We start from the raw sequence: 21,504 nt of genomic DNA on the forward strand, positions 1-21,504 counted from the left end.
TCATGTTGCTAATTACCAGATCTGAAAATCTGAAAGATAAAGACTCATATCAAGAAGATAAGAAACCCAAGCACTCATGAGCTTTGCAGAAACCCATGAAAGCTGGCTTTTCCAGGAAAAAAAACTTGTTTTATAAGAGGAGCAACAAAATCTCAGCTAGGTGTGGTGATACTTGCCCTTAATCCCAACAGAGGCAGGTCATGGTGCAACAAAAAAGGTAAAATAAATTAAACTATCTACTCCTTTGCCTTTGTAATTCCACACTATTTCCTATAGTCTCATAATAACAGCTTAACACAGAGAAAGCTGCTTGATCAATGTTTATTGTCTTTATGAAAAAATCTTCATAGAAAACTGCTTTAGCTTTCAGCAGCCCGTTCCTGAGCTCTGAGGAAGCTTGCTTTCTTTTGCGCAACCCGGTCTTTCTTCTGGGCAAGAGACATTTTGGGACGATTCCACCTACAATACAAAGTAAGGAATAAGACAGAAATCTCAAGTTCAGCTGAAAAATAAAAGATAAAACCTTTGTAATTTGATAGAGGTTGAAAATGTCATTATTTGAAGACATGGTTTTCCTATATATCCTTTACGTGGCTTTGAACTTGTGGCAATCGTCATGCCTCATACCGCCTCAATGCCATATTGAGCATGATGGCTCACACATAAGCCCAGTATTCAATTTGTCAGGCAGAGGCAGAAATGTTATGACTTCAGGGAGGTCATGGGTGCAGGCAAAGAAAGGTTCCTCTATTGGAACCCCCTCCCCCAAAAAACCCATGCACGACTGTACTGTGACAGAATGGGCACCTCAGTAGCTTCTGAGGTTCATACATAGCTATCACAATTACTCTAGCAAACCTGGTTCCCTTAGCTGCTGCCACAATATGCAGAGCTAGTGATCGAGTTTGCTCAGGTGCACAGAAATCTGACCAGCAAGATGCAGCAGCAGGTTTCTTTCCTAAAGAATGGTAAACCACACACCTCTTCTTCTTCACTTCTCTCTTGGGCTTCTTCTCATAGACTGGATTCTCTCGGATAGCAGCATGAGCTTTCTTATACATCTCCTCCATCTGGAACAAAGCAAAGCAAACAGTATTTGGCTTCATTTCATGTGCCCTATTAGTAAGGTACAGTGCCACCTGCTTCTAGTCCTCAAAGGACCTTAACTAAGCCAGTGTTATCTCCTTAAATCCCACCCTTTCCTTACATCTCACTGTTTAGGATGAGTAACCTGCATGCATTCTTGAGGAAGACAGCCATGCCTGGTGTCCACAACAAGCCCATTTTTGTACAACTACACCATACTCTATAGTCTACTGCCTGACCTTAATTCTTTCAAGAGGGGATGCATGCCTAAAAGATGTAACCTATACAGGGATAAGAACACACTAACAACTGAGAGCAAGGGCATGAGAAAGGGGTACCCCAGCAGACTGGGTAACAGCAATTTCTTTTATCACCCCATAAATCCAACCAAGACTTACATTCCCTCTTATGTGACAGGTCTTTTAAATCAATTCCCAGCACTAGAGACATACTATGCACTCTACCAATGCCAATTTTAGTATGTGGCAGCTAATACAGTCTCTAAAACAGAAAAGCCCCCCCCCCATTAGATTTTATTACTGGCATCTTTGATTCTAAAGTTTGTTTTAAAAAATAAAATTCAAGGCTGTAACCCAAAATGTCTAGTATTAGCTGTTACCCGAGAAGTTTAGGTGCTCAAGAACAGGAATGCCAAGAACTTGATACCCTGGCAAGCTCTTATTAAAGTGACTGTAATCCAGCTTTCTAAACTAATTCATTTCAACGTGGAGGAGGTAGAAAAGAGGAAATAATGCAGAAAGGTCTATTGCACTGCAGAACCCAACTATTTCCATCTTCTCCCAATCCCTAAGAGACAAGTCTTCAGGATGTGCAGATTTCCTCACTCAAGCCAGGACCCCGGTACTCAGAAGACCCAATGTCCTTCCACCTGCTATCATGTACTCTGAAAACTGCAGAAGTTAAACAACCCAGTTCTTTCCAACAGAGATGACAGCTGCACATATGTAGATGAGGCCATGGACGTATTCATTCCCTCTGCTGAGAAATAGTAAGTCTGCAGGAGAGGTCAGCAGCTACATAGAATACTCCAGATAAAATGACCTACAGGATGGAAGCTCAGATGTTTCACCCTACAGAAATCCCTGGATTTAATCCTCAGCATCACGAAATAAAAAACACTAGATGAAAAGCCCAAGAGCCACAGGCTCTAAGTAAGCCTCACATGAGTCAGTACAAGACCAGAAAGACAGGACTGCAGTGAAATACAGCCTAAGTAAAACCACTGTTCACAGGTTCCCTTTCATAAAAGCTCAAATTGAATCCGGGCAGTGGTGGCACACGCCTGTAATCCCAGCACTCTGGGAGGAAGAGGCAGGCAGATTTCTGAGTTCGAGACCAGCCTAGTCTACAGAGTGAGTTACAGGACAGCAGGGGCTATACAGAGAAACCCTGTCTCAAAAACAAACAAACAAACAAAAAAACAAACCTCAAACTGAGTTTAGTGTAAGATGATGTCCAGAGCACACAAACCACAAAGTATGTTCCACCCTATACTTTAGACTTTAAGTCAGGACTGTTTTAAATTCAACAGTGGCCTTGGTTGAATATCAAGTCCCTAGACAAATCCAGGAAAATCGAGGCCTGGTCTCCCCCACCTCAACACCCAAAGCTGGATTTAATCACACACCTTTAATCCCAGCAGAAGCAGATGGATCTCTGATTTTCAAGACTAGCCTGGTGTACAAAGTAAGTTCCAGGATAGCCAAGGCTTATCTCTTATAAAGCAGCCATTTAAAACAAACACAAACAAAACCTGTACTGTGACAGAATGAGCACCTCAGTAGTTTCTGAGGTTCATACATAGCTATCACAATTACTCTAGCAAACCTGGTTCCCTTAGCTGCTGCCACAATATGCAGAGCTAGTGATCGAGTTTGCACAATTGCACAGAAATCTGACCAGCAAGATGCAGCTGGCGACGCAGGAGCCATTCCTACCCTACCAACTTGCGTGGAAACTTTAAATGCTAGAAGCCCATGTATATCAGCATCTTTCCCCACCTGACCAATATACTAACTTCATTCAAAAGCAGTAGCAACATAGTAGCCTATCTACCTACAAAGCCACATCCAACCTTCCATTTTGCAAAATGAAATAAACATGTTAAGACTACAACCACTAAAAAAGCAGTTGTTCTCTAAGTGAGCAGCATGTTCAGGTAAATTTTTACCATGTCTGGAGTTATGTTGTTCTTGATGTACTGAGAGAACTGCTTCTTATACGCATCCTCATCTTCCTCCATTAGGTAGCGCATGTAGTCAGCCACATTTTGACCCATGATGTGCTTCCGATGCACCTCTGCACTGAACTCCTTACTTTCAGAGTCATAACCAGGGAATCGTTTGGTACTAAAATAAAAATTTCATGTTAGTATACAGACAAGAAATTACAACACTCCCAGGAATTCACTCCAGGAGCTGCCATCAGTCCCGTCTTGAAACAATGATTACATCATATGCAATCAAAGGACCAACTACTAACTGCTCAGTTAGTGCGGTATCATCATTAGCAGCTCATATCTGAATTCCACAAGGTAAAAGAACACCATAATCACACTTGCTTTTCTGCACTGCCCAGCGTATCTCAAAGCTCCTGGGCCATAGCCATCTGTTGATCCCAAGCATTCACAGAGCTGGACTGCCACCAGCGCTTTCCTCCACAAGTTTCCCTGCCCTTTGGCAGAGGAAACAGTTCAAAAGGCATCCCTTAAATATTTCTCTCTCAGTGGTAACTAGAATGAGAATTAGTGATGTCTAAGTCTAAATCACTACCAATGAGGTTGGTCAAGAGGAAATTTATGAAAACTTTAGTCATATACTATCTACAACAAAAAAATGCATTAACTCTGAGGAGGTAGTACAAGTTAATTTACTTCATTTCTAATACTCAGCAATCTTAATGACTGAAAGCTTACAAATCTCAGGCTTTTGTCTCTAGAAGCCCCGCTCCCTTCCCCTAACCCAATAAGTCAACTTTGGAAAATGCACAGGGCCAGGCGGTAGTGGTACACGACTTTAACCCCAAAACTCAGGAGAGGCTGGAAGATCATTACCCCAAGTTCCAGACTGGCCTGGCCTAGGCTAGAGAGTGAGACCCTAACACAGGTTCCTTGTATAGTAACTACATAGAACAGGCACTGAATGATTGCGAGTCAATGAGTAACCAGCAGGAAATAGTGCAGTCAGGACAGAAATCTTAAAATACAATTTATTACCTATGAGGGATAGACAAGCCTCCATCCACAGCTCCCTTCAGGGCCCCAAAAACTTTATTGCCAGTTGTAGTTCGGGCAAGACCTGCATCCAAATAGCAGGTGAAGGCACCAGGCTGACCGTCAATGCTTTCCACGTTGTATTCACCTCCAGTCACCTCCACTTGGCCTTCATAGATCTTGTCCATGCCAAACCTATTCAGAAGCTATGAACAGACAAGTCAACTTAAAACAGTCTCAATACAGTCACTAAATGTACTTCATGGCTCAGCAATGTGACCCCTTCTACATTTCTTCAGTCTTATCTAGGCACCAGGGCCTTGTTGCCTGCCTAGCCAGCTGGTCTACACTGACCCAGAAACGGCAAACAACTGCTTCCCAGACTGACAAAACCATGTTCTCTGCCAATGACTTTGCAAACCACAAATAACCAGCCGGCATTCTTTTGAAGGTAGGCACCTTCTTGCAGACATTGTGTACATACCCTGCGAGCCAGCAGCAGGCCAGTGCAATAGGCTGCAGCATAATTTGTCAGGCCCACTTTCACACCGTATTTCGGAAGTTCATGCGCATATGCTGCACAGACGATCATATCCCCTTCTATACGGGCATATGCAATCTACAGTGAGAAAAATCAGGTTATTAATTTGTTGCTATCAATGCTTCACCACTTGTCCCACCTAAGCACCCTTTAACAAGATGTGGGGAGAAGAGACAATTCAATGAACATTAATCTGTGTGGGCCATCAACTATATAGTGGTTGCCAGGCGGTGGTGGCACACCCCTGTAATCCCAGCACTCTGGGAGGCAGAGGCAGGCGTATTTCTACGTTCGAGGCCAGCCTGGTCTACACTGTGAGTTCCAGGACAGCCAGGGCTACACAGAGAAACCCTGTCTCGAAAAAGCCAAATCAAAAAAAAAATAATAAAATAAAATAAACAAACAAACAAAAAACTACATAGTGGTTTAGGGGGGGAAGTATTGCTAAAATATACATGGCACGTTAGAACTCAATTACATAATAGCTCTTTCTAAATACTGAAAACATTATTTAAGGTGGCTGAGCTGGTAAAACCATAGGTGCCTTTAAAAGTCAACAAACTGGGCAGAGGAATATTTCAGAATAGGGCCTGAGCTCTCTATATCGCAAGATCCCCCCCCCCAAAAAAACAAAGTCCAGTAGATCTCTGTAAGATCACGTAGACCAAGGCTGGCCTAGGAAGGTTAGCTAAAATGACCCTGTCTCTCAACCTCCCCAAAGTCAAGTCCCATTAAAGTATCTTTTGAGTTAAATTTAACCAAGTCTCAGACATGTCTTCCTTAATTACCAGAACAGAGAACCCCACCTTCACAGTCAACAATCTGCAGTGCATCTATCTCCTGACCAGCAAATTTCAGCTAATCATGGTCCTGAATTGTAAAAGCCCAGAATACAGGAGTTACCACTTTCTAAAGGGCTTTCAAAATGATAGATATTTTTGTACATTTTAAAACCTATTTCAAACAGTAAACAGAAAAAGTTTGGGATTACAGATGAGCCACCTCGCCTGGCAACAAGAATCTTATTACCCTAACAATTACCAGCCTTTTTAAATCAGTAAAATGGCTCACAAGCCCAGGAGTTAGGGAATGAGATTATGGTAATTGAGAGACCACTCACATAAACAGGTTTTCCAGCCTTTCTCCAAAATTCAATAATGGAAATTAAGCAAAGTCAAGATTTCCAAACCGGTGCCCCCCCCCCACCATTGAAATCTCTACTACCACAAGAAAGTTGTCTCTACCAAAGTTACTACGAGTTGTGGGGTCTGATCACACCGCTTAGATGTAGAGGGTAGCTCACCTGGCAGATGATATCTCTGTTAGTTACACGAACTATCATCCTATATTTGGGTGTGTTGTACTTATTCTTGTCCTGGATGACCAGTCGTTTCCGTGCATAGTAGTCAGTTTTACCCTCTGCAAGGGGGAAAAAAAAAATTAACCAGGGAATGTTCCACCCAGAAGCTGATTCTTCAGAAACTCAAAACAGGAAAAGCTGCTCGTACCTCGCCGCCTTCTAAATCTCACTTGGTATCTTTTAAAGTAGGCCTTATTCTTGACAACTTTCACAAACCCCTTTAAAAGAAAAAAAGAAAACATTATCAGTGTTTTGCTAATTGTTTCATCCCATGATTTTTTTTCGAGAAAGAAAAAATATGTAGCCCAAGATGACCTAGCATTTGGTAGCTTCTGAGAGCTAAATTAACAGGCAAGAACCACCTGGTTTGGGTCTGCTTTTTATTTAACTATGTAACAATATGATGCCTAAGTTTCAAAAGCAAATTATTACCAACTGTCAACTTTTATAGCATGTTTCTATGCTGACTGGAAACGAGAATCCCTGTAGTGCAGTGCTTCTCAACCTTAATACGGCTGTGGTGACCCCCAACCATAAATCTTACTGTTGCTCCGTTAAGTGTAATTTTGTAGTTATGAATCGTAGTATAAATATCTGACAGAGGGATCGTGAACCAGACTGAGATCTGCTACTGCAGTGGTTCCTTTTGCCAAACTAAGCTTCAGAAAACATAAAGATGGCTGGATGGAGTAGGGCCCGACCCAAGCCTCAGTACTCTCCCTCCACAACTACAGGCTCCTTACTACACTTACAGGTACAAACACATTTTCGTACTGCCTTTAAACAATCTTTCACGCCCTGTACCACTGATGTCTACGCCAACCCTCTGGGACGTATGAACTACACCGGCAGCCAATCTGTGCCGACAAACTGAGCTCCTCACCTAGAAAATTCAACCACACAGCGCTCACTTCCTCCCTGCCTCAACTGGGCTCAACAGGCAAAGCACGATCTGCAATCGCTCCCCGCTAATGAAGAACTGCACCCCACCTCTCAAGCCCGACTTCAGCAAATCACTGAAAACGGCTAGACACTGGCCAGGAAGAGCCAAGGGCCGCCACATCCCGAATGACACGCACTCCCTCCCCGGACGCGGCAGCGCCACGGCCTCCACCGACAGACATTCCCGGCTTCAGGGCTCCGTGCGAGGCCGAGGGATTCGGGCTTCCGTAGCACAGCCTCCGGACTAAGGCGGAGGCGCCTCGGAAGCCGCGTCCCAGGCACCCTCCGCCGCGGCCCCTCCCCCGGCTTGCACCCGGCAGCCATTAGGCCACGCTGGAGCGGGGGCCGCAGAACCGGGAATCTAATGCCATCTGCCCCTCCGGTCGCACGAGCCGACCCCGAGCGGGCATCCGCAAGAGGAGGGGTCGCCCCCGAGCACGAGCGGGCCTGAGAGCCAGATACCGACTCACCATCCTGCGGAACAGAGACCCGCAACCACGGCTCCACGCAGACCTGCAGAGTCGGCCGCGTTAGGGGGAAAAAGACCGGAGTCGCTTACGCATGCGCAGTATGTAGCACAGCCAGTACGCAAGCGACGTCGGAAAGAGTGGCTGGAAGCCTCAGGGTGCGCGGCATATCGCCCCCTGCCGGCCGGAGGATGAATGTCAGATTGCTCCTCTCAAGCAAGCGGGATGGGCGATGGAGAAGGAAATACAGGCTTTTTGCAAGGACGTTTTTAAATACGCGCGTGCACCCCACATATATTTTTTTCTAATCAGGAGGGAGTAAAACTAAGTTAAATAAAATGAATTTGCCTATGCTGAAATCATGCCTTCTCCATGACGACTTACTTCTGGAATATATATCGAAATTCCCAACACACAGGGCCGCCAGGAAGTCAGCCTCAGAGACTCAAGCTTGCGTTAGAAGAGTCTCCGCCTTTGCATATCATCTTGGCATCTGCTTCAGGCATACTTTTCATTCTCAAGCACTTCTCAGAGTGCCAACCTCCAATAAGTTCTTAGTTACCTGTTACATGGTAAAAACAAAACTCAACCCACTGCACCCTCCTGTAGCCTTATGCTTCCATTGTCTCCAGGGTTCCTGACATCAATGCCAACACCACCACCACCTCCATCATTCTTAGTTTATTTAAGTCCCCTTCCTCAAGAGGTTTCCTTTCAATGCAGGGTGTACAGCTTAGTACTGCAGCCTCAGCACTTAAAAGTGAGAGGAAGAAGGATCAGGAAGTGCAAGGCTAGCCTAGGCTACACAGTGAATTGGAAGCCAGCCCAGGGTGGATGATACCTGAGGTGGGGAAATGCAAACAATTATTTAAACATATGAAAGAATGGTTATAAGCCTGAGAGCTTTATAAAGTCAATAAGAATGCAGTTCGAATACAGGCAGTGGTGGCACACGCCCTTAATCCCAGCACTTGGGAGGCAGAGGCAGGCAGATTTCTGAGTTCGAGGCCAGCCTGGTCTACAGAGTAAGTTCCAGGACAGCCAGGGCTACACAGAGAAACCCTGTCTTGTAAAAAAAAACAAAAACAAACAAACAAAAAAAAAACGAAACAAACCAAACCAAGAGAGAGAGAGAATGCAATATTTTTATGGGTAGCTCAGGAGGTAAAAGTGATTGCTACACAAACCTGATGCACTCCAAGGTCCCTTATGGAAAACCAGGCATGTAGTACGTACGTGTAATTCCAGCATTCTTGTGGCGAGATTCTAGGTTGAGTCAGAATCCCCTAGAAGTGTGTGCAGCAGACAGAATCAAGAGAAAATGCCCTAGAACTAAATCTCATGTAGGCATTTTTCTCAACTGAGGCTCCCTCACACAGACAGACATGCAGGCAGAACACCAATGCACATAAAATAAAAATAAATATTATTTTTAAAAATGTGCTCAGTTATTGTACTAGCTGGTTTTCTGTTTCAATTTGACACGGCAGAGTCATCAGAGAGGAGTTGAGAAAATGTCCTGATGAGGTCCAGCTGTAGGGCATTTTCTTGATTGGTTGTGATGGGGTAGGGCCCAGCTCATTGTGGGTGGTTCCACCCGTGGGCTGTGATCCTGGGTTCTATAAGAAAGCAGCAGAGCAAGCCAGTGAGCAGCCCCTCTTCATGGCCTCTGTCTCAGCTTCTGTTTCCAGGCTCCTGTGCTGACTTTGTGGAAGTGTAACCTTTCCTCCCCAACTTGCCTTTTGGTCATGATATTTCATCACAGCAAAAGAAACCCTATCTATGACAATTATCATGCCCCTCCATGGGTTCTGATCATAACTATTTTATTTAGGAAGAAAAAATTGTTTTGGTTACAGGAAATAAACATTTCAAACTCTTGGGCCTGGAGAGATGGCTCAGGAGTTAACAGCACTGTCTGCTCTTCCAGAGGTCCTGAGTTTAATTTCCAGCAATCACATGGTGGCTCACAACCATCTATAATGGGATCTGATGCCCTTTTCTGGTGTGTGTGTCTGAAGACAGCAATAATGTACTCACATACATCAAATAAATACATTTCTTTCTTTCTTTCTTTCTTTCTTTCTTTCTTTCTTTCTTTCTTCCTTCCTTTCTTCCTTCCTTCCTTCCTTCCTTCCTTCCTTCCTTCCTTCCTTCTTTCTTTCTTTTTTTTCAAGACAGGGTTTCAGGGTTTCTCTGTATAGCCAGTGAGCAGCTGTCCTGGAGCTCACTCTGAAAACCAGGCTGGCCTCGAACTCAGAAATCTGCCTGCCTCTGCCTCCCAAGTGCTGGGATTACAGGCATGTGCCACCACTGCCCGGCTAAATAAATCTTTTTTTTAAAATAAAAAAAATTCAAGCTCTTAAAAATCCAGTACAGAAATTTAAAAATTGTTAATGACAGCAGATACAGATCCTTAGACACACCAGACTGGCTCGTAGTCAGCTTTGGCTGCTCTTGCTCCTTAGTTCCCCAAGAAAAAGCCTCAGGTGATTCTTCTTTACCAGAATAATCTCCTCTGTTAAGCATTTGTTTACAACAGTGGTTCTCAACCTTCCTAATGCTGTGACTCTTTATACAATTTGTCATGATGTTGTGACCTATAAAATTACTTTGTTGCTACTTCCTGACTGTAACTTTGCTACTGTTATGAATTTAATGTAAATATGATTACAGAATATCTGATATACAACCTCAGTGAAAGGGTTGTATGTTGAAAACCACTAGTTTTCATAGTCCTTCAGTTTTACCACTCCTAATTTTATTCTGAAAGGCAAATATACTCAAACCATAATTACCATATTAACTTATCATGCATGATGGTTGCAATTCCTTATTGCAAACATCATCAGCTTTATTCATTAAGAGCTCAGGAAAAAAATAAAAAATTGGCCTCACCACACCCACTTCGCTAAACTTCCATTTCATTCTATCTGCCAAAGGGTAGCTTCAATCTTAGTTCTGAAAATCACAAATACATACACACACAAAATGTTTTTATAGTGTATTTGTATATGTATGTATATAATGTTTACATATATGTGCACATTAACTAGTTCATATTATCTTTATATCTTGACTTTTCATAGGTACTAAAAGTTCTCTTTCTCCCTTTCTTCTTTCTTTACATTTATTTATTTTGCAAGAACCCATGTGTGCCACAGCAAGCATGGTGAAGTCAGAAGACAACTTGCAGACCCAGCTATCTCCTTCCAGTATCAGAGTTCTGCTGATCAAAATCAGGTCATGGGGTTAGGGGTAGCAAGTGTGTTTATCTGCTGAGCCATCTCAGCCCTGTCCCTGAACTGAGACAGGAGGTCAGTATGTAGCTCAGGCTGGCTACAAACTTACAGTGATCCTTTTGATTCTACCTGAGTCCTGAGACCACTGATGTGTATCCTGTACCCAAATAAATTGAATTTCTTTTAAAATTCAGATCTTTTTGGGTTTGTAACACTTGTTTTTTTTTCAAAGATTCATTTATTTATTTATGTGAGTACACTGTAGCTATCTTCAGACACATGAGAAGAGTGCATCAGATGGTTGTAAGCCACCATGTGGTTACTGGGAATTGAACTCAGGACCTCTGGAAGAGCAGTCAGTGCTCTTAACTGCTGAGCCATCTCTCCAGCCCGGTTTTGAACACTTGTATTGACATAATTCAGAGCAAGCAATAGTACACAAGCAGACATCACTAAAAAATTAATTTTTCTGAAAAGACCGATTTGCTCTTTGAGTGCCTTCCTTGCCTTGCCGTTATTATGAACATGAGTGTACCTGGGCTTAAGTCTAATGTGGCGTATATGTGAAGGTATGTATGCACAAAGGCCATAAGAGTATATTGGGTCTCTGCCTCTGTCACACTTGACTTTATTCTTTTGAGGCAGAGTCTCTGATTGAACCTGAAACTTACATTTTTTGGCTGCCCTGGTACCCAGCAAGTGCCAGTTATCGTCTTGTCTCTGCCCACAACAGCGCCAAGGTTACAGGATGTCCAAGACCATGCCTAGCTTGTTATCTAAGTGCTGGGATTTAAACTCAAATCCTCACGGTTAAGTAGCAAATGTTCTTAACTAGAGTTCAATTTCCAGCAACCACGTGGTGGCTCATAACCATCTGTAATGAGATCTGAAGCCCTCTTCTGGTGTGTCTGAAGACAGCATCAGTGTACTCATTTAAATTACAAAAAAAAAAATGTTCCTAACTACTTAAGCCACCACCAGCTTTGCCTTGCAGTACTTTACTATCCTAGAATATCTCACATCAAGTCAAAATTAACCCTACCTATTTTAACACAAGGAATTTATCTAGAACCAGAAATTAAAACATGGAGACAAGTTAGAAATGGATGTTTAGGACTGGGCTTGCCGCTCACTTGCCTCCTCCCTGCTCCTTTTCTTTCTTTCTTTGTTTCTTTCTTTTTTCTTTTTGGAAAGCTGGGCTAAGACCCAGCAAATGCCAGGTGTCTTTCTGTCCGCTCCCCTCCCATGACTGAGATTTCAGGCAGGCTTGAGAACATACCTGGTTTCAGGTTCAAGTTCAGTAAGAGACTCTGCCTCAAAAGAATAAGGTGGAGAGTGGCAGAGAAAGACACCCAATACACTCTTAGAGCCCATGGTGTGTACACACCCACACATACATGCCATATTTAAGCTTAAACTCTTTAACAAGGCAATATAGCAAATCAGTCTTTTTGGAAAAAATGGATTTTGAGGACCTAGGTCCAATTGCCAGTAACAAACTAGACATGGAGGATATGTTTTTTTTTTTTCTCAGAACTTGTGAGTGGAGGCAGGTGGATCAGAAGTTTGAGGAGGCCTCTGGCTACATCTCTATCTATCTATCTATCTATCTATCTATCTACCTAGCCTCTGGCTACATGGGGAATTCAAGACCATTCTGGGCTAGAGATCTTGTCTTAAAAAAAATAAACTAACAGAAGTAGGTTGTGCTACTTAGATGTGACACTCTATAAATTAAGAATCTTTTCCATGGGATGGAAAAATGGTTAAACAGTTAAGAACACTCTATTACTGATTCTATTTTTAGCACACAAGTGGCAGCTCACAACTGTCTTTAACTCCAGTTCTAGGGAATCCAACATATTCTTTTGATGGACTGTATGCATGAGGTGTACATTTATACATACATGTAAGAAAGAATTCCGTAATTTAATTTTCTCTTGTGTTAAAAAATGTATTACTCTCTGGGTGGTGGTGGCGGCGGCGCACGCCTGTAATCCCAGCACTCTGGGAGGCAGAGGCAGGCGGATTTCTGAGTTTGAGACCAGCCTGGTCTACAGAGTGAGTTCCAGGACAGCCAGGGCTATACAGAGAAACCCTATCTCGAGTAAACCAAATCCAAAAAACCAAAAAAAAAAAAAAAAAAAAAAAAAAAAAAAAAAAAAAGTATTACTCAAGTCCTACTGCACACAAAAGCATTTTTCAAATGTCAGCAGCATCAGAAACCAAAGTCTTCATGACCTTCAGACACAATTGCCTCTGTTTTGAGGACACAGCACAAGAAATTTGCATTGGTATTTTCCTAGTGCTTAGAAGGTATCAACTCTAGGGTAAACTCTGGGGTAGGAGTTTCTGATTCACAGCAGATTCAGTGATGAGGGTGACCATAATCATGTGTTGCTTTTGTTTTGTAACCATACATAATAATAGGAGCCCAGCATCCCATGGCAGTGTAGGGTAAGGGTAAGCCCACAATTGCTGGGTCTCCATTTCGATTAGAAGTTTAAATTATGAGTACATCTTTTCTGGAATCATCAAAAGTGATGATAGTCTAGTTTTGAAGTTCTTGGAGGCATCCATTTATTTTATTAATTTATTTATCGATCTTATTTTTTATTTATGTGTACATGCATGCGTTCCATGGCATGTGTGTATAGGAGTCTGAGCACAACTCATGAGGGTAGAGAGAATCTCTTTTGTATTGTGTTGAAGCATCACCTGTCAATAAAAAGATGATTGGCCAATGAGCTGGATTAGAAGGTGGAGGGGGAGAGAGAGAGAGAGAGAGAGAGAGAGAGAGAGAGAGAATAATTTTGGCCAAGAGTCACAGCAGGAGATACACCCTGAGCTCTGAGGAAATCAGACATGTGAAACTAAGGAGAGGTAACCAACCATGTAGCAGACAAAGACTAGAATAAATTAGTTATATACATTATGAGCTAGTTGGGGAATGAGCCAAAGCACTATGGCCCAGGCATCAACTCATAAATGTAAAAGTCTCAGAGTCATTATTCTGGGAACAAAAAGTCTGGTACAAAAGTTCAAGATTACAAATGGCATCACATAAAGGGCATGTTATTCAAGCATAAGGCCTGAGAAAGCTCAGAAAGCCAGGCAAGAAAGCTTCGAAAGCATCCAGAAAGGTGGGAAAGAGGTACTGTGAGCAGTGGGTAGCTACTGAGGAAGCGGAGCCTCAGGCATGTCTCCCAGGCAGGAAGACTTCCCAGAGCTGGGCAGACAGGCATTCCTGGTGGGCATGGGGCTCCACTCAAAGACTGGCAAGGGCAGCCTCCTAGACCTATTTAAGGAGGCTGCCCAGAGGAGCCTGCAGATCTCCTGGAGCTTTGGTGGGACTGAAAAGCCCCAAACTTCTGAACTGGTAAGGGATTAAGTTTGAAAACAATAAAAGAGAAAAGAAACTGGGTATAAAAAAAATCATAGGAAGAAATATTTAGTCTAAGAAAGTAAAGTCTGTAAGGAGGAGAGAAAGATTAAAAAAAGAAAACTATTTTTTGTGTTAAAATGGAAAATGCAATGACACAATGTATCTGTATTCCTTGTGACTTTGTTTCTCTTATCATCATGCAAATAGTTGTTTTTTTCAGTAACGATTATAATTCTGTATATCCCTTTTAAGAGAAATTAGAATGAAACAGATGAGGGGAGTGAAAGATGGAATGCTAGGTTATAGGATGTAGAACAGAGGTTAGAGGACTCTTTAAATAAAGAAACTTTAAATGTTGCCCTCCCTGCTCAAATGGGAAGGTGTCCTGGGACTTGGAAGCCCAGGAACCACACAGCTCTGAGGTGGGACAGTGTCCCAAGGGAAGGATGTCCTGAGACACGGGAACTCAGGACCCACACAGCTCAGAGAAGAAGCCTCCTTAGCAGAGGCGCTGCAGCAATCTGGAGGGTCTCCCCAGCTGAGCTGAGCTCAGGGGTCTCAGCCACACTCCTTCTTCACTTCTCTGGGTCGTCTGATGAGTTTCACCAGGCTGCAAGTCTCATGAAAGATTTATTGGCAGGTCCAAGGTGAGGAAGGATGAGTCCAGGGAGCAGATATCAGGGAACTGGCCAGGGCAAGACTTATATAGGGTTTTTTGGGGGGCGTGGGGCATGAGGGGCTGGTGGCAGAGGTTTCTAGGGCAGAGATTTACAGGGCGAGGGTTGATGAGTTCTTAGCTTGGGGGAGATCAGGGTTTGGTGGGTTTTCCTGTTCGGGGATTAGTGGCTTTTGTTCAGACTTTTCACCTAAAATCAGCTTTCCTGCCTTGAGAGTTTAAAAACTCTCAAATTTACAAAGTAGCTGGGCGGTGGTAGCGCAAGCCTGTAATCCCAGCACTCTGGGAGGCAGAGGCAGGCGAATTTCTGAGTTCAAGGCCAGCCTGGTCTACAGAGTGAGTTCCAGGACAGCCAGGGCTATACAGAGAAACCCTGTATTGGAAAAAAAACCAAACCAAACCAAAACAAAACAAAAAGTTTACAAAGTTTACTAAGGGTGTTCACTGCAGGAAAAGTCTTCCCTACCACTTGAGTGGCACCAGTAGCCAACAGTTATAGTCTCACAATTAAGCTTAATTTGTTTAAGATTTAAGAAAATGTTTTAAAGTCTAAGGAGGTGTTTTTGAGGTTGGTAATGTAAGCTATGATAGAAATTGATTTAGGTGCAGAACTCTGAACTCAGCAAGATAGGATTAATTAAAGTACTTTATCCAAGTTTATCAGATACTAAGGGACCTGACATTATGAATGTAAATCTTACCTGATAAGTTTTCATAATTGAAGCTGGGTGGTGGTGGCACATGCCTTTAATCCCAGCACTTGGGAGGCAGAGGCAGGTGGATTTCTGAGTTTGAGGCCAGCCTGGTCTACGAGTGAGTTCAAGGACATCCAGGGCTATACAGAGAAACCCTGTCTTGAAAAACTCCAAAAAAAAAAAAAAAGAAGAAAGAAAGAAAAGTTTTCATAATTGATATTATTGCTAATAGTTTATTATTGAAAGAGAAAGAGCCCTTTATTGGACTAACAGAGGGAAATGTAGAGAGACTGTCTTGTGTATTGTATGGAAGTATTGCCTGTCAATAAAAAGCTGCTGGCCTATTAGCTGAGTCAGGTGGGGAATTCCCATAGGGAGAGAGGAATTCTAAGATAGAGTCAGGTGAGGGAAAAGATATGTCTGGAACTCTGAGGGGACATTTTTTTTAAATTATATTTTAGTTTTTCAAGACAGGATTTCTCTGTATAGCCCTGGCTGTCCTGGAACTCACTCTGTAGACCAGGCTGGCCTCGAACATAGAAATCCACCTGCTTCTGCCTCCCAGAGTGCTGGGATTAAAGGCATGTGCCACCACTGCCCAGCCATACTTGTCACTTTCGAGATGAAGTCTCACTATGTTGCTCGGGCTGATATCAAACTTTGGAGCTCCTGGGCTCAAGAAATCCTCCTGCTTTAGCTTCCTGAAGAGTTGGTACTGTAAGTGGGTACCACTGTGCCTGGCTTCATTTTCTAATTTTATTGAAGGTATTAGCATTGATCATGTTTGGTCTTGTTGCAGTTCCACTATGCAACAGTAGGAGGCACCGGGTCTGAAGGGCAGAAGGCAAAGAGGAACCTAGCCAATGATCTAGTTCTCTATTGGTTGATGGGTTGAAAACCAGGAAGGAGAGGAGGATGCAGATGGAATCTTGGGGGATGCTTACTAATAATCATCTATTTTCAAACATGGGGAGCTGGGGGTGACAGAGGGGTACCAGTGGTGAGAAGGAAAAGGATCTACTTTTCAGGGTGGTTCCACTAACTCCCTGAGCCCAAATTATGTTTTATTAGATTTTTTAAAAAAAGATTTATTTATTTATTATATGTAAGTAAGTACACTGTAGCTGTCTTCAGACACTCCAGAAGAGGGCATCAGATCACATTACTGATGGTTGTGAGCCACCATGTAGTTGCTGGAATTTGAACTCAGGACTCTTGGGAAGAGCAATCAGTGCTCTTAACCACCGAGCCATCTCTCCAGCCCCTTATTAGATGCTTTTAAAATTAGATTTAATTTATGTATTTGTGTGTGTGTGTGTGTGTGTAAATGTGTGTGCGCACAGAGGTTAGAGGAGAGTCAGTTCTCTGGAACACTCAGATCATCAGTCTTAAATGCAGCTGCCTTTACCCACTGAGCCCTCTTGCCAGCACCCTGAGACAGAATTCTTAACCTATAAAATAGCAATAACAATATCACCTATCTCCAAGTTACTATAACTATCAAATAATGTTGTTGGGTTGTTTTTGTTTAAAATATTTTTCTTTATTTTTTTACACTACATATTTCACTGCACCCCTCTCTACCCTCCGACTGTTCCACATACCATACCTCCTCCCCAGCCCCCTGTCTCCACGTGGATGTCCCCACCTGACCTCTAAACTCGCTGGGGCCTCTAGTTGAGGGTTAGGTGCATCATCTCTAAATGAACACGGACCTGGCAGTCCTCTACAGTATGTGTGTTGGGGGCCTCATGTCAGCTGGTACATGCTGCCTGTTTGGTGGTCCAGTGTTTGAGGGATCTCATGGGTCCTTGGTTTAAAATTTATTACTAGATACTTATGGATTGTTTTGAGACAAAGTTTAGAATGCCATTTGTAATGGAGGATAGCCTTGACTTTCCAATCCTTCTGGTTTATGAGCTCCCGGGGTGTTCTGTGAGAGACTTCCTGGGGAGACATAGCACACACATTTCTAGTCCCCTCAGAAAAGGAACCTATCAAAAACAAAGTAACATCTGCACTGTGCTGGAAGGTTTTATGCCCATTGACTCAAGCTGGAGTTATCAGAGAGGGAGGAGGCCGATGAGAAGAATGCCTCAGAAGAACCAGCTGAAACAAGATTACAAAGCATTTTCTTAATTAGCACTTGATGCCTTCCACACTGTGTGTGGTACAGTCCTGGGCGCGGGGTCCTAGATGCTTTAAGCAAGCAAGCTGAGCTAGCCAGTAAGCAGCATCCCCCCATGGCCTCTGCATCAGCTCCTGCCTCCAGGCTTCTGCCCTATTTGAGTTCCTGTCCTGACTTTCTTTTAATGACAAACTGTGATGTGTAATCATAAGTCAAACAAACCCTTTCCTCACCAGTGGTGGCGCATGCCTTTAATCCCAGTACTTGGGAGGCAGAGGCAGGCGGATTTCTGAGTTCGAGGTCAGCCTGGTCTACAGAGTGAGTTCCAGGACAGCCAGGGCTACACAGAGAAACACCCTGTCTCAAAAAACAAACAAACAAAAAAACCGCTTTCCTCACCAAGTTGCTTTTCTCTATGGTGTCTCATCACAGCAATGGGAACCTTGATTAAGAAAAACATGTGCCAAAAGCCTAACTTGCTGAACCAATGAGTTGTACTAGAGTTACTTACAGGCAGAAGTATGGGAGAGGGGTTACTCACCAGGAACAGAAAACTCAAAGCAGTTGCTTTGACAGGCAGTGGTGGGCTCACACCTTTAATCCCATCACGTGGTCAGGCCGTGGTGGGATCTCTGTGAGTCTGAGGCCAGTGGTCAGAGTGGTTAGTGAGTTCCAGGACAGCCAGAGCTACAGATTTAAAACCCTGTCTGGGAGGGGGGGAGGGAAGAAAAAAGAAATAAAACAGATCCCTCACAACCCAAGGCGTCTTCCTCTCCCCAGTGCTCAGCACGCTGTGCAGACAGCCCAACAGATCTTCTCTCAGCAACTCTGCAGGTCAGAGTCTCCTTCCTCAGAGACTGTTTACTGCTTTTCCACAAATCTAGGGGAGGGGCCTTCAACAGACAATCTTGCAATGTTCTGCTTTCACAGATATGCGATGTTTGTCCACCTGAATCTCGTGATCCTCTCCCTGCCTCCTGGAGGGAATATTTCAGTCAGGAGGAAACTTCAACATAGCAACTGAACCCAGGGCTTTCTGTATGCTAGTCTGACACTTTGCCAATGCAGCTACATTCCCAGCCTCCCTGCAATCCCCCTCCCCCACTTTAAAGACAAAGATTCACAGTCTATGAAGGGACTTTGGCCAGCTCGAGCCTGCAAGCCTTGCCCTTCTCCCCTTTTCTCTCTGCCTAACTAAAAAAGGTTAGATTACATTCCTAAAGCTAGCCACCACTGTCTTTCCCCTTATTTGGCTACTTCCTCCTGACTGATTACCAACATCTAGCTGTCAAAGCACTGAAGTTCAGCAATCAAAAGCCATCTTTGGTCCACCTAATTAACATGCCCAATCAAAATATAACCTCATCCTAGGCCAGTCTAACAGCTCTTCCCTTTTTCTCTTCTTTAAAGCTAACCTGCAAGGTCGTTTCTGCTTGAGTCAGAAAGCAGCCACTTCAACTTTTCTTCCCTGGTTAATAAAGGATTTCTCTGTGAAAACAGGTGTTTGGGTGTAGTTTGTGCACAACCTATGATGTACGGGGGTGGGGGGGGGGGTCGGGGGGAGGGTGTTCCCTTCAGCCTAAATCAGACTGGCCAGAAACTCACTATGTAGCTCATGGTGGATTTGAACTTGAGACAGTCTTGCCTTAGCCTCCCAAGTGAAAGCATATACATTCTTTTTTAAGATTTATTTATTTATTATATGTAAGTACACTATAACTGTTTTCAGACACACCAGAAGAAGGCATCTGATCTCATTACAGATGGTTGTGAGCCACTGTGTGGTCGCTGGGATTTGAACTCAGGACCTCAGGAAGAACAATCAGTGCTCTTAACCACTGAGCAAACTCCCCAGCTCTTGCTCTGCCCCGCTTGATGTAGCTGTCTTCAGACACCCCAGAAGAGGACATCAGATCTCACTACAGATGGTTGTGAGCCACCATGTGGTTGCTGGGATTTGAATTCAGGACCTTCGGAAGAGCAGTCAGCGCTCTTAATCACTGAACCATCTCTGCAGTCCAAGCATATACATTTTAAAAAGACTTATATACTTCTTTTTTTATGTGTATAAGTGTTTTGCCTGCATGTACAGATATATACCTCATGTATATATCTCATGGTGTAGGAGAGGCTGAAAGTTCTATATCTTTATCTGAACGCTGCTAGAAGACCGGTTTCCGGGGAGTTAGGATGAGGGTCTTAAAGACCACACTCACAGTGACACACCTACTCTAACAAGGCCACACCTCCAAATAGTGCCACTCCCTGGGCCAAGCATATTCAAACCATGACAAAAGAGTCTCATATCAGATATCCTTTGTAGCAGATATTTACATTAAGATTCATAGCAATAGCAGAATTATAGTTACAATGTAGCAAAAGAAACAATTTTTCAGTAGGGGTGTGTGTTGTCACCAAAACATGATGAACTGTATTAAAGGGTCGCATCATTAGGAAAGTTGAGAACCACTGTCCTAAGAACAACAGGAGGCCCTATGGTCCAAGGGTCCTGATTCTTTAATCTTTAGTCTCTGGGATTTTCTTTCAGTATAATTTATAAAAATCATTAAATGTTTTGGTTCATGAACTTAAATGTTTTGAGTATAAAATAGTTTCTACAAAAAAAGAATACTTATCTATAATAAAAGTTAATGGAGAGGTTGGGGATTTAGCTCAGTGGTAGAGCGCTTGCCTAGCAAGCGCAAGGCCCTAGGTTCAGTCCTCAGCCCTGTTTAAAAAAAAAAAAAAGCACCCCTGTAATCCCAGCACTCTGGGAGGCAGAGGCAGGCAGATTTCTGAGTTCGAGGCCAGCCTGGTCTACAGAGGGAGTTCCAGGAGAGCCACGGCTACACAGAGAAACCCTGTCTCGGAAAAACCAAATCCAAAAAAACAAAAACAAAAAAAAAAAAGTTAATGGAACAAATGGCCTTGAATCTAGAACTGATCTACTCTCAATGTGATGAACATCATGGTATCTAACCAAGGAACATCACTGTACTGACCTAACTAATAGTACTGTACCTACCTGGGCCATTCTTTTATCAACTTGTTTTGTTTCCCTGGGGCCAAGAAGCACTAATCAAACACAGGTATTCTCCTGTGCTTTTTCTTTTCTTTCTTTCTTCCCTTCCTTCCTTCCTTCTTTTTTCTTTTTTCTGTTTTCTTTCTTATTTGAGCTAGAGTCTCATGTATTGTAGGTTGGTCTGAAACTCACTATGTAGCACAGGCTGGCCTTGGCATTCTAATCTTCCAACCTCCACTTCCTAATTGCTGAGATTATAAACGTGTGCCGGGAGGTGGTGGTGCACGCCTTTAATCCTAGCACTTGGGAGGTAGAGGCAGGTGGATTTCTGAGTTTGAGGCCAGCCTGGTCTACAGAGTGAGTTTCAGGACAGGCAGGGCTACACAGAGAAACCCTGTATTAAAAAAAAAATAGAAAGAGAGATTATAAACATGTGCTACCATGCATAGTCTATATCCCTTTTAATAGTTTGTTTGGGTATGTGTATTTCCTAAGGTATTACTTAGTTCTTTATAAAAACTCCCTAAAAAATTGTCTTCTATCTTTAAAAAAGTTACAGTCTATTCTAGTTTGCTTTCTGTTGCTGTTATAAAACAATGACTGAATGTAATAATGAAATAAAAGTAAAGATTTTATTTCAGCTTACAGCTTGTTACAGTCTATCATTGAAGGCAGCCAGGGCAGGAGCTCCAGGCAATAACTAAAGCAGAGACTGCAGATGAACCTGC

The 21,504-nt window shown here is 43.1% G+C and overlaps 1 protein-coding gene and 3 non-coding genes across 5 annotated transcripts; all 4 read right to left on the reverse strand.

The window, feature by feature from the left end:
• Positions 1-305: 305 nt before the first annotated feature.
• On the reverse strand, positions 306-7,749 carry Rpl5 (ribosomal protein L5). 2 transcript variants are annotated; one of them, XM_052199643.1, is made up of 8 exons: positions 7,632-7,749; positions 6,368-6,437; positions 6,163-6,278; positions 4,803-4,937; positions 4,322-4,524; positions 3,278-3,455; positions 982-1,070; positions 306-459 (listed from the first exon to the last, which is right to left on the reverse strand). In XM_052199643.1, exons 1-8 carry the CDS (start codon positions 7,632-7,634, stop codon positions 360-362), a joined length of 894 nt encoding a protein of 297 aa, XP_052055603.1. In that variant the 5' UTR covers positions 7,635-7,749; the 3' UTR covers positions 306-359. The 2 variants fall into 2 exon arrangements, with proteins under 2 accessions (XP_052055603.1, XP_052055604.1); XM_052199644.1 differs by having other exon boundaries at positions 982-1,066; positions 3,277-3,455.
• On the reverse strand, positions 783-911 carry LOC127696877 (small nucleolar RNA SNORA66). Its single transcript, XR_007980328.1, has one exon. It is a non-coding gene; the product is annotated as a small nucleolar RNA SNORA66 (small nucleolar RNA).
• On the reverse strand, positions 2,859-2,987 carry LOC127696876 (small nucleolar RNA SNORA66). Its single transcript, XR_007980327.1, has one exon. It is a non-coding gene; the product is annotated as a small nucleolar RNA SNORA66 (small nucleolar RNA).
• Positions 3,524-3,617, reverse strand: LOC127696874 (small nucleolar RNA SNORD21). The gene has a single exon (XR_007980325.1). It is a non-coding gene; the product is annotated as a small nucleolar RNA SNORD21 (small nucleolar RNA).
• Positions 7,750-21,504: the final 13,755 nt, after the last annotated feature.

This window comes from Apodemus sylvaticus, chromosome 11, assembly GCF_947179515.1.
Source record: "Apodemus sylvaticus chromosome 11, mApoSyl1.1, whole genome shotgun sequence".
Lineage (NCBI taxonomy): Eukaryota > Metazoa > Chordata > Mammalia > Rodentia > Muridae > Apodemus > Apodemus sylvaticus.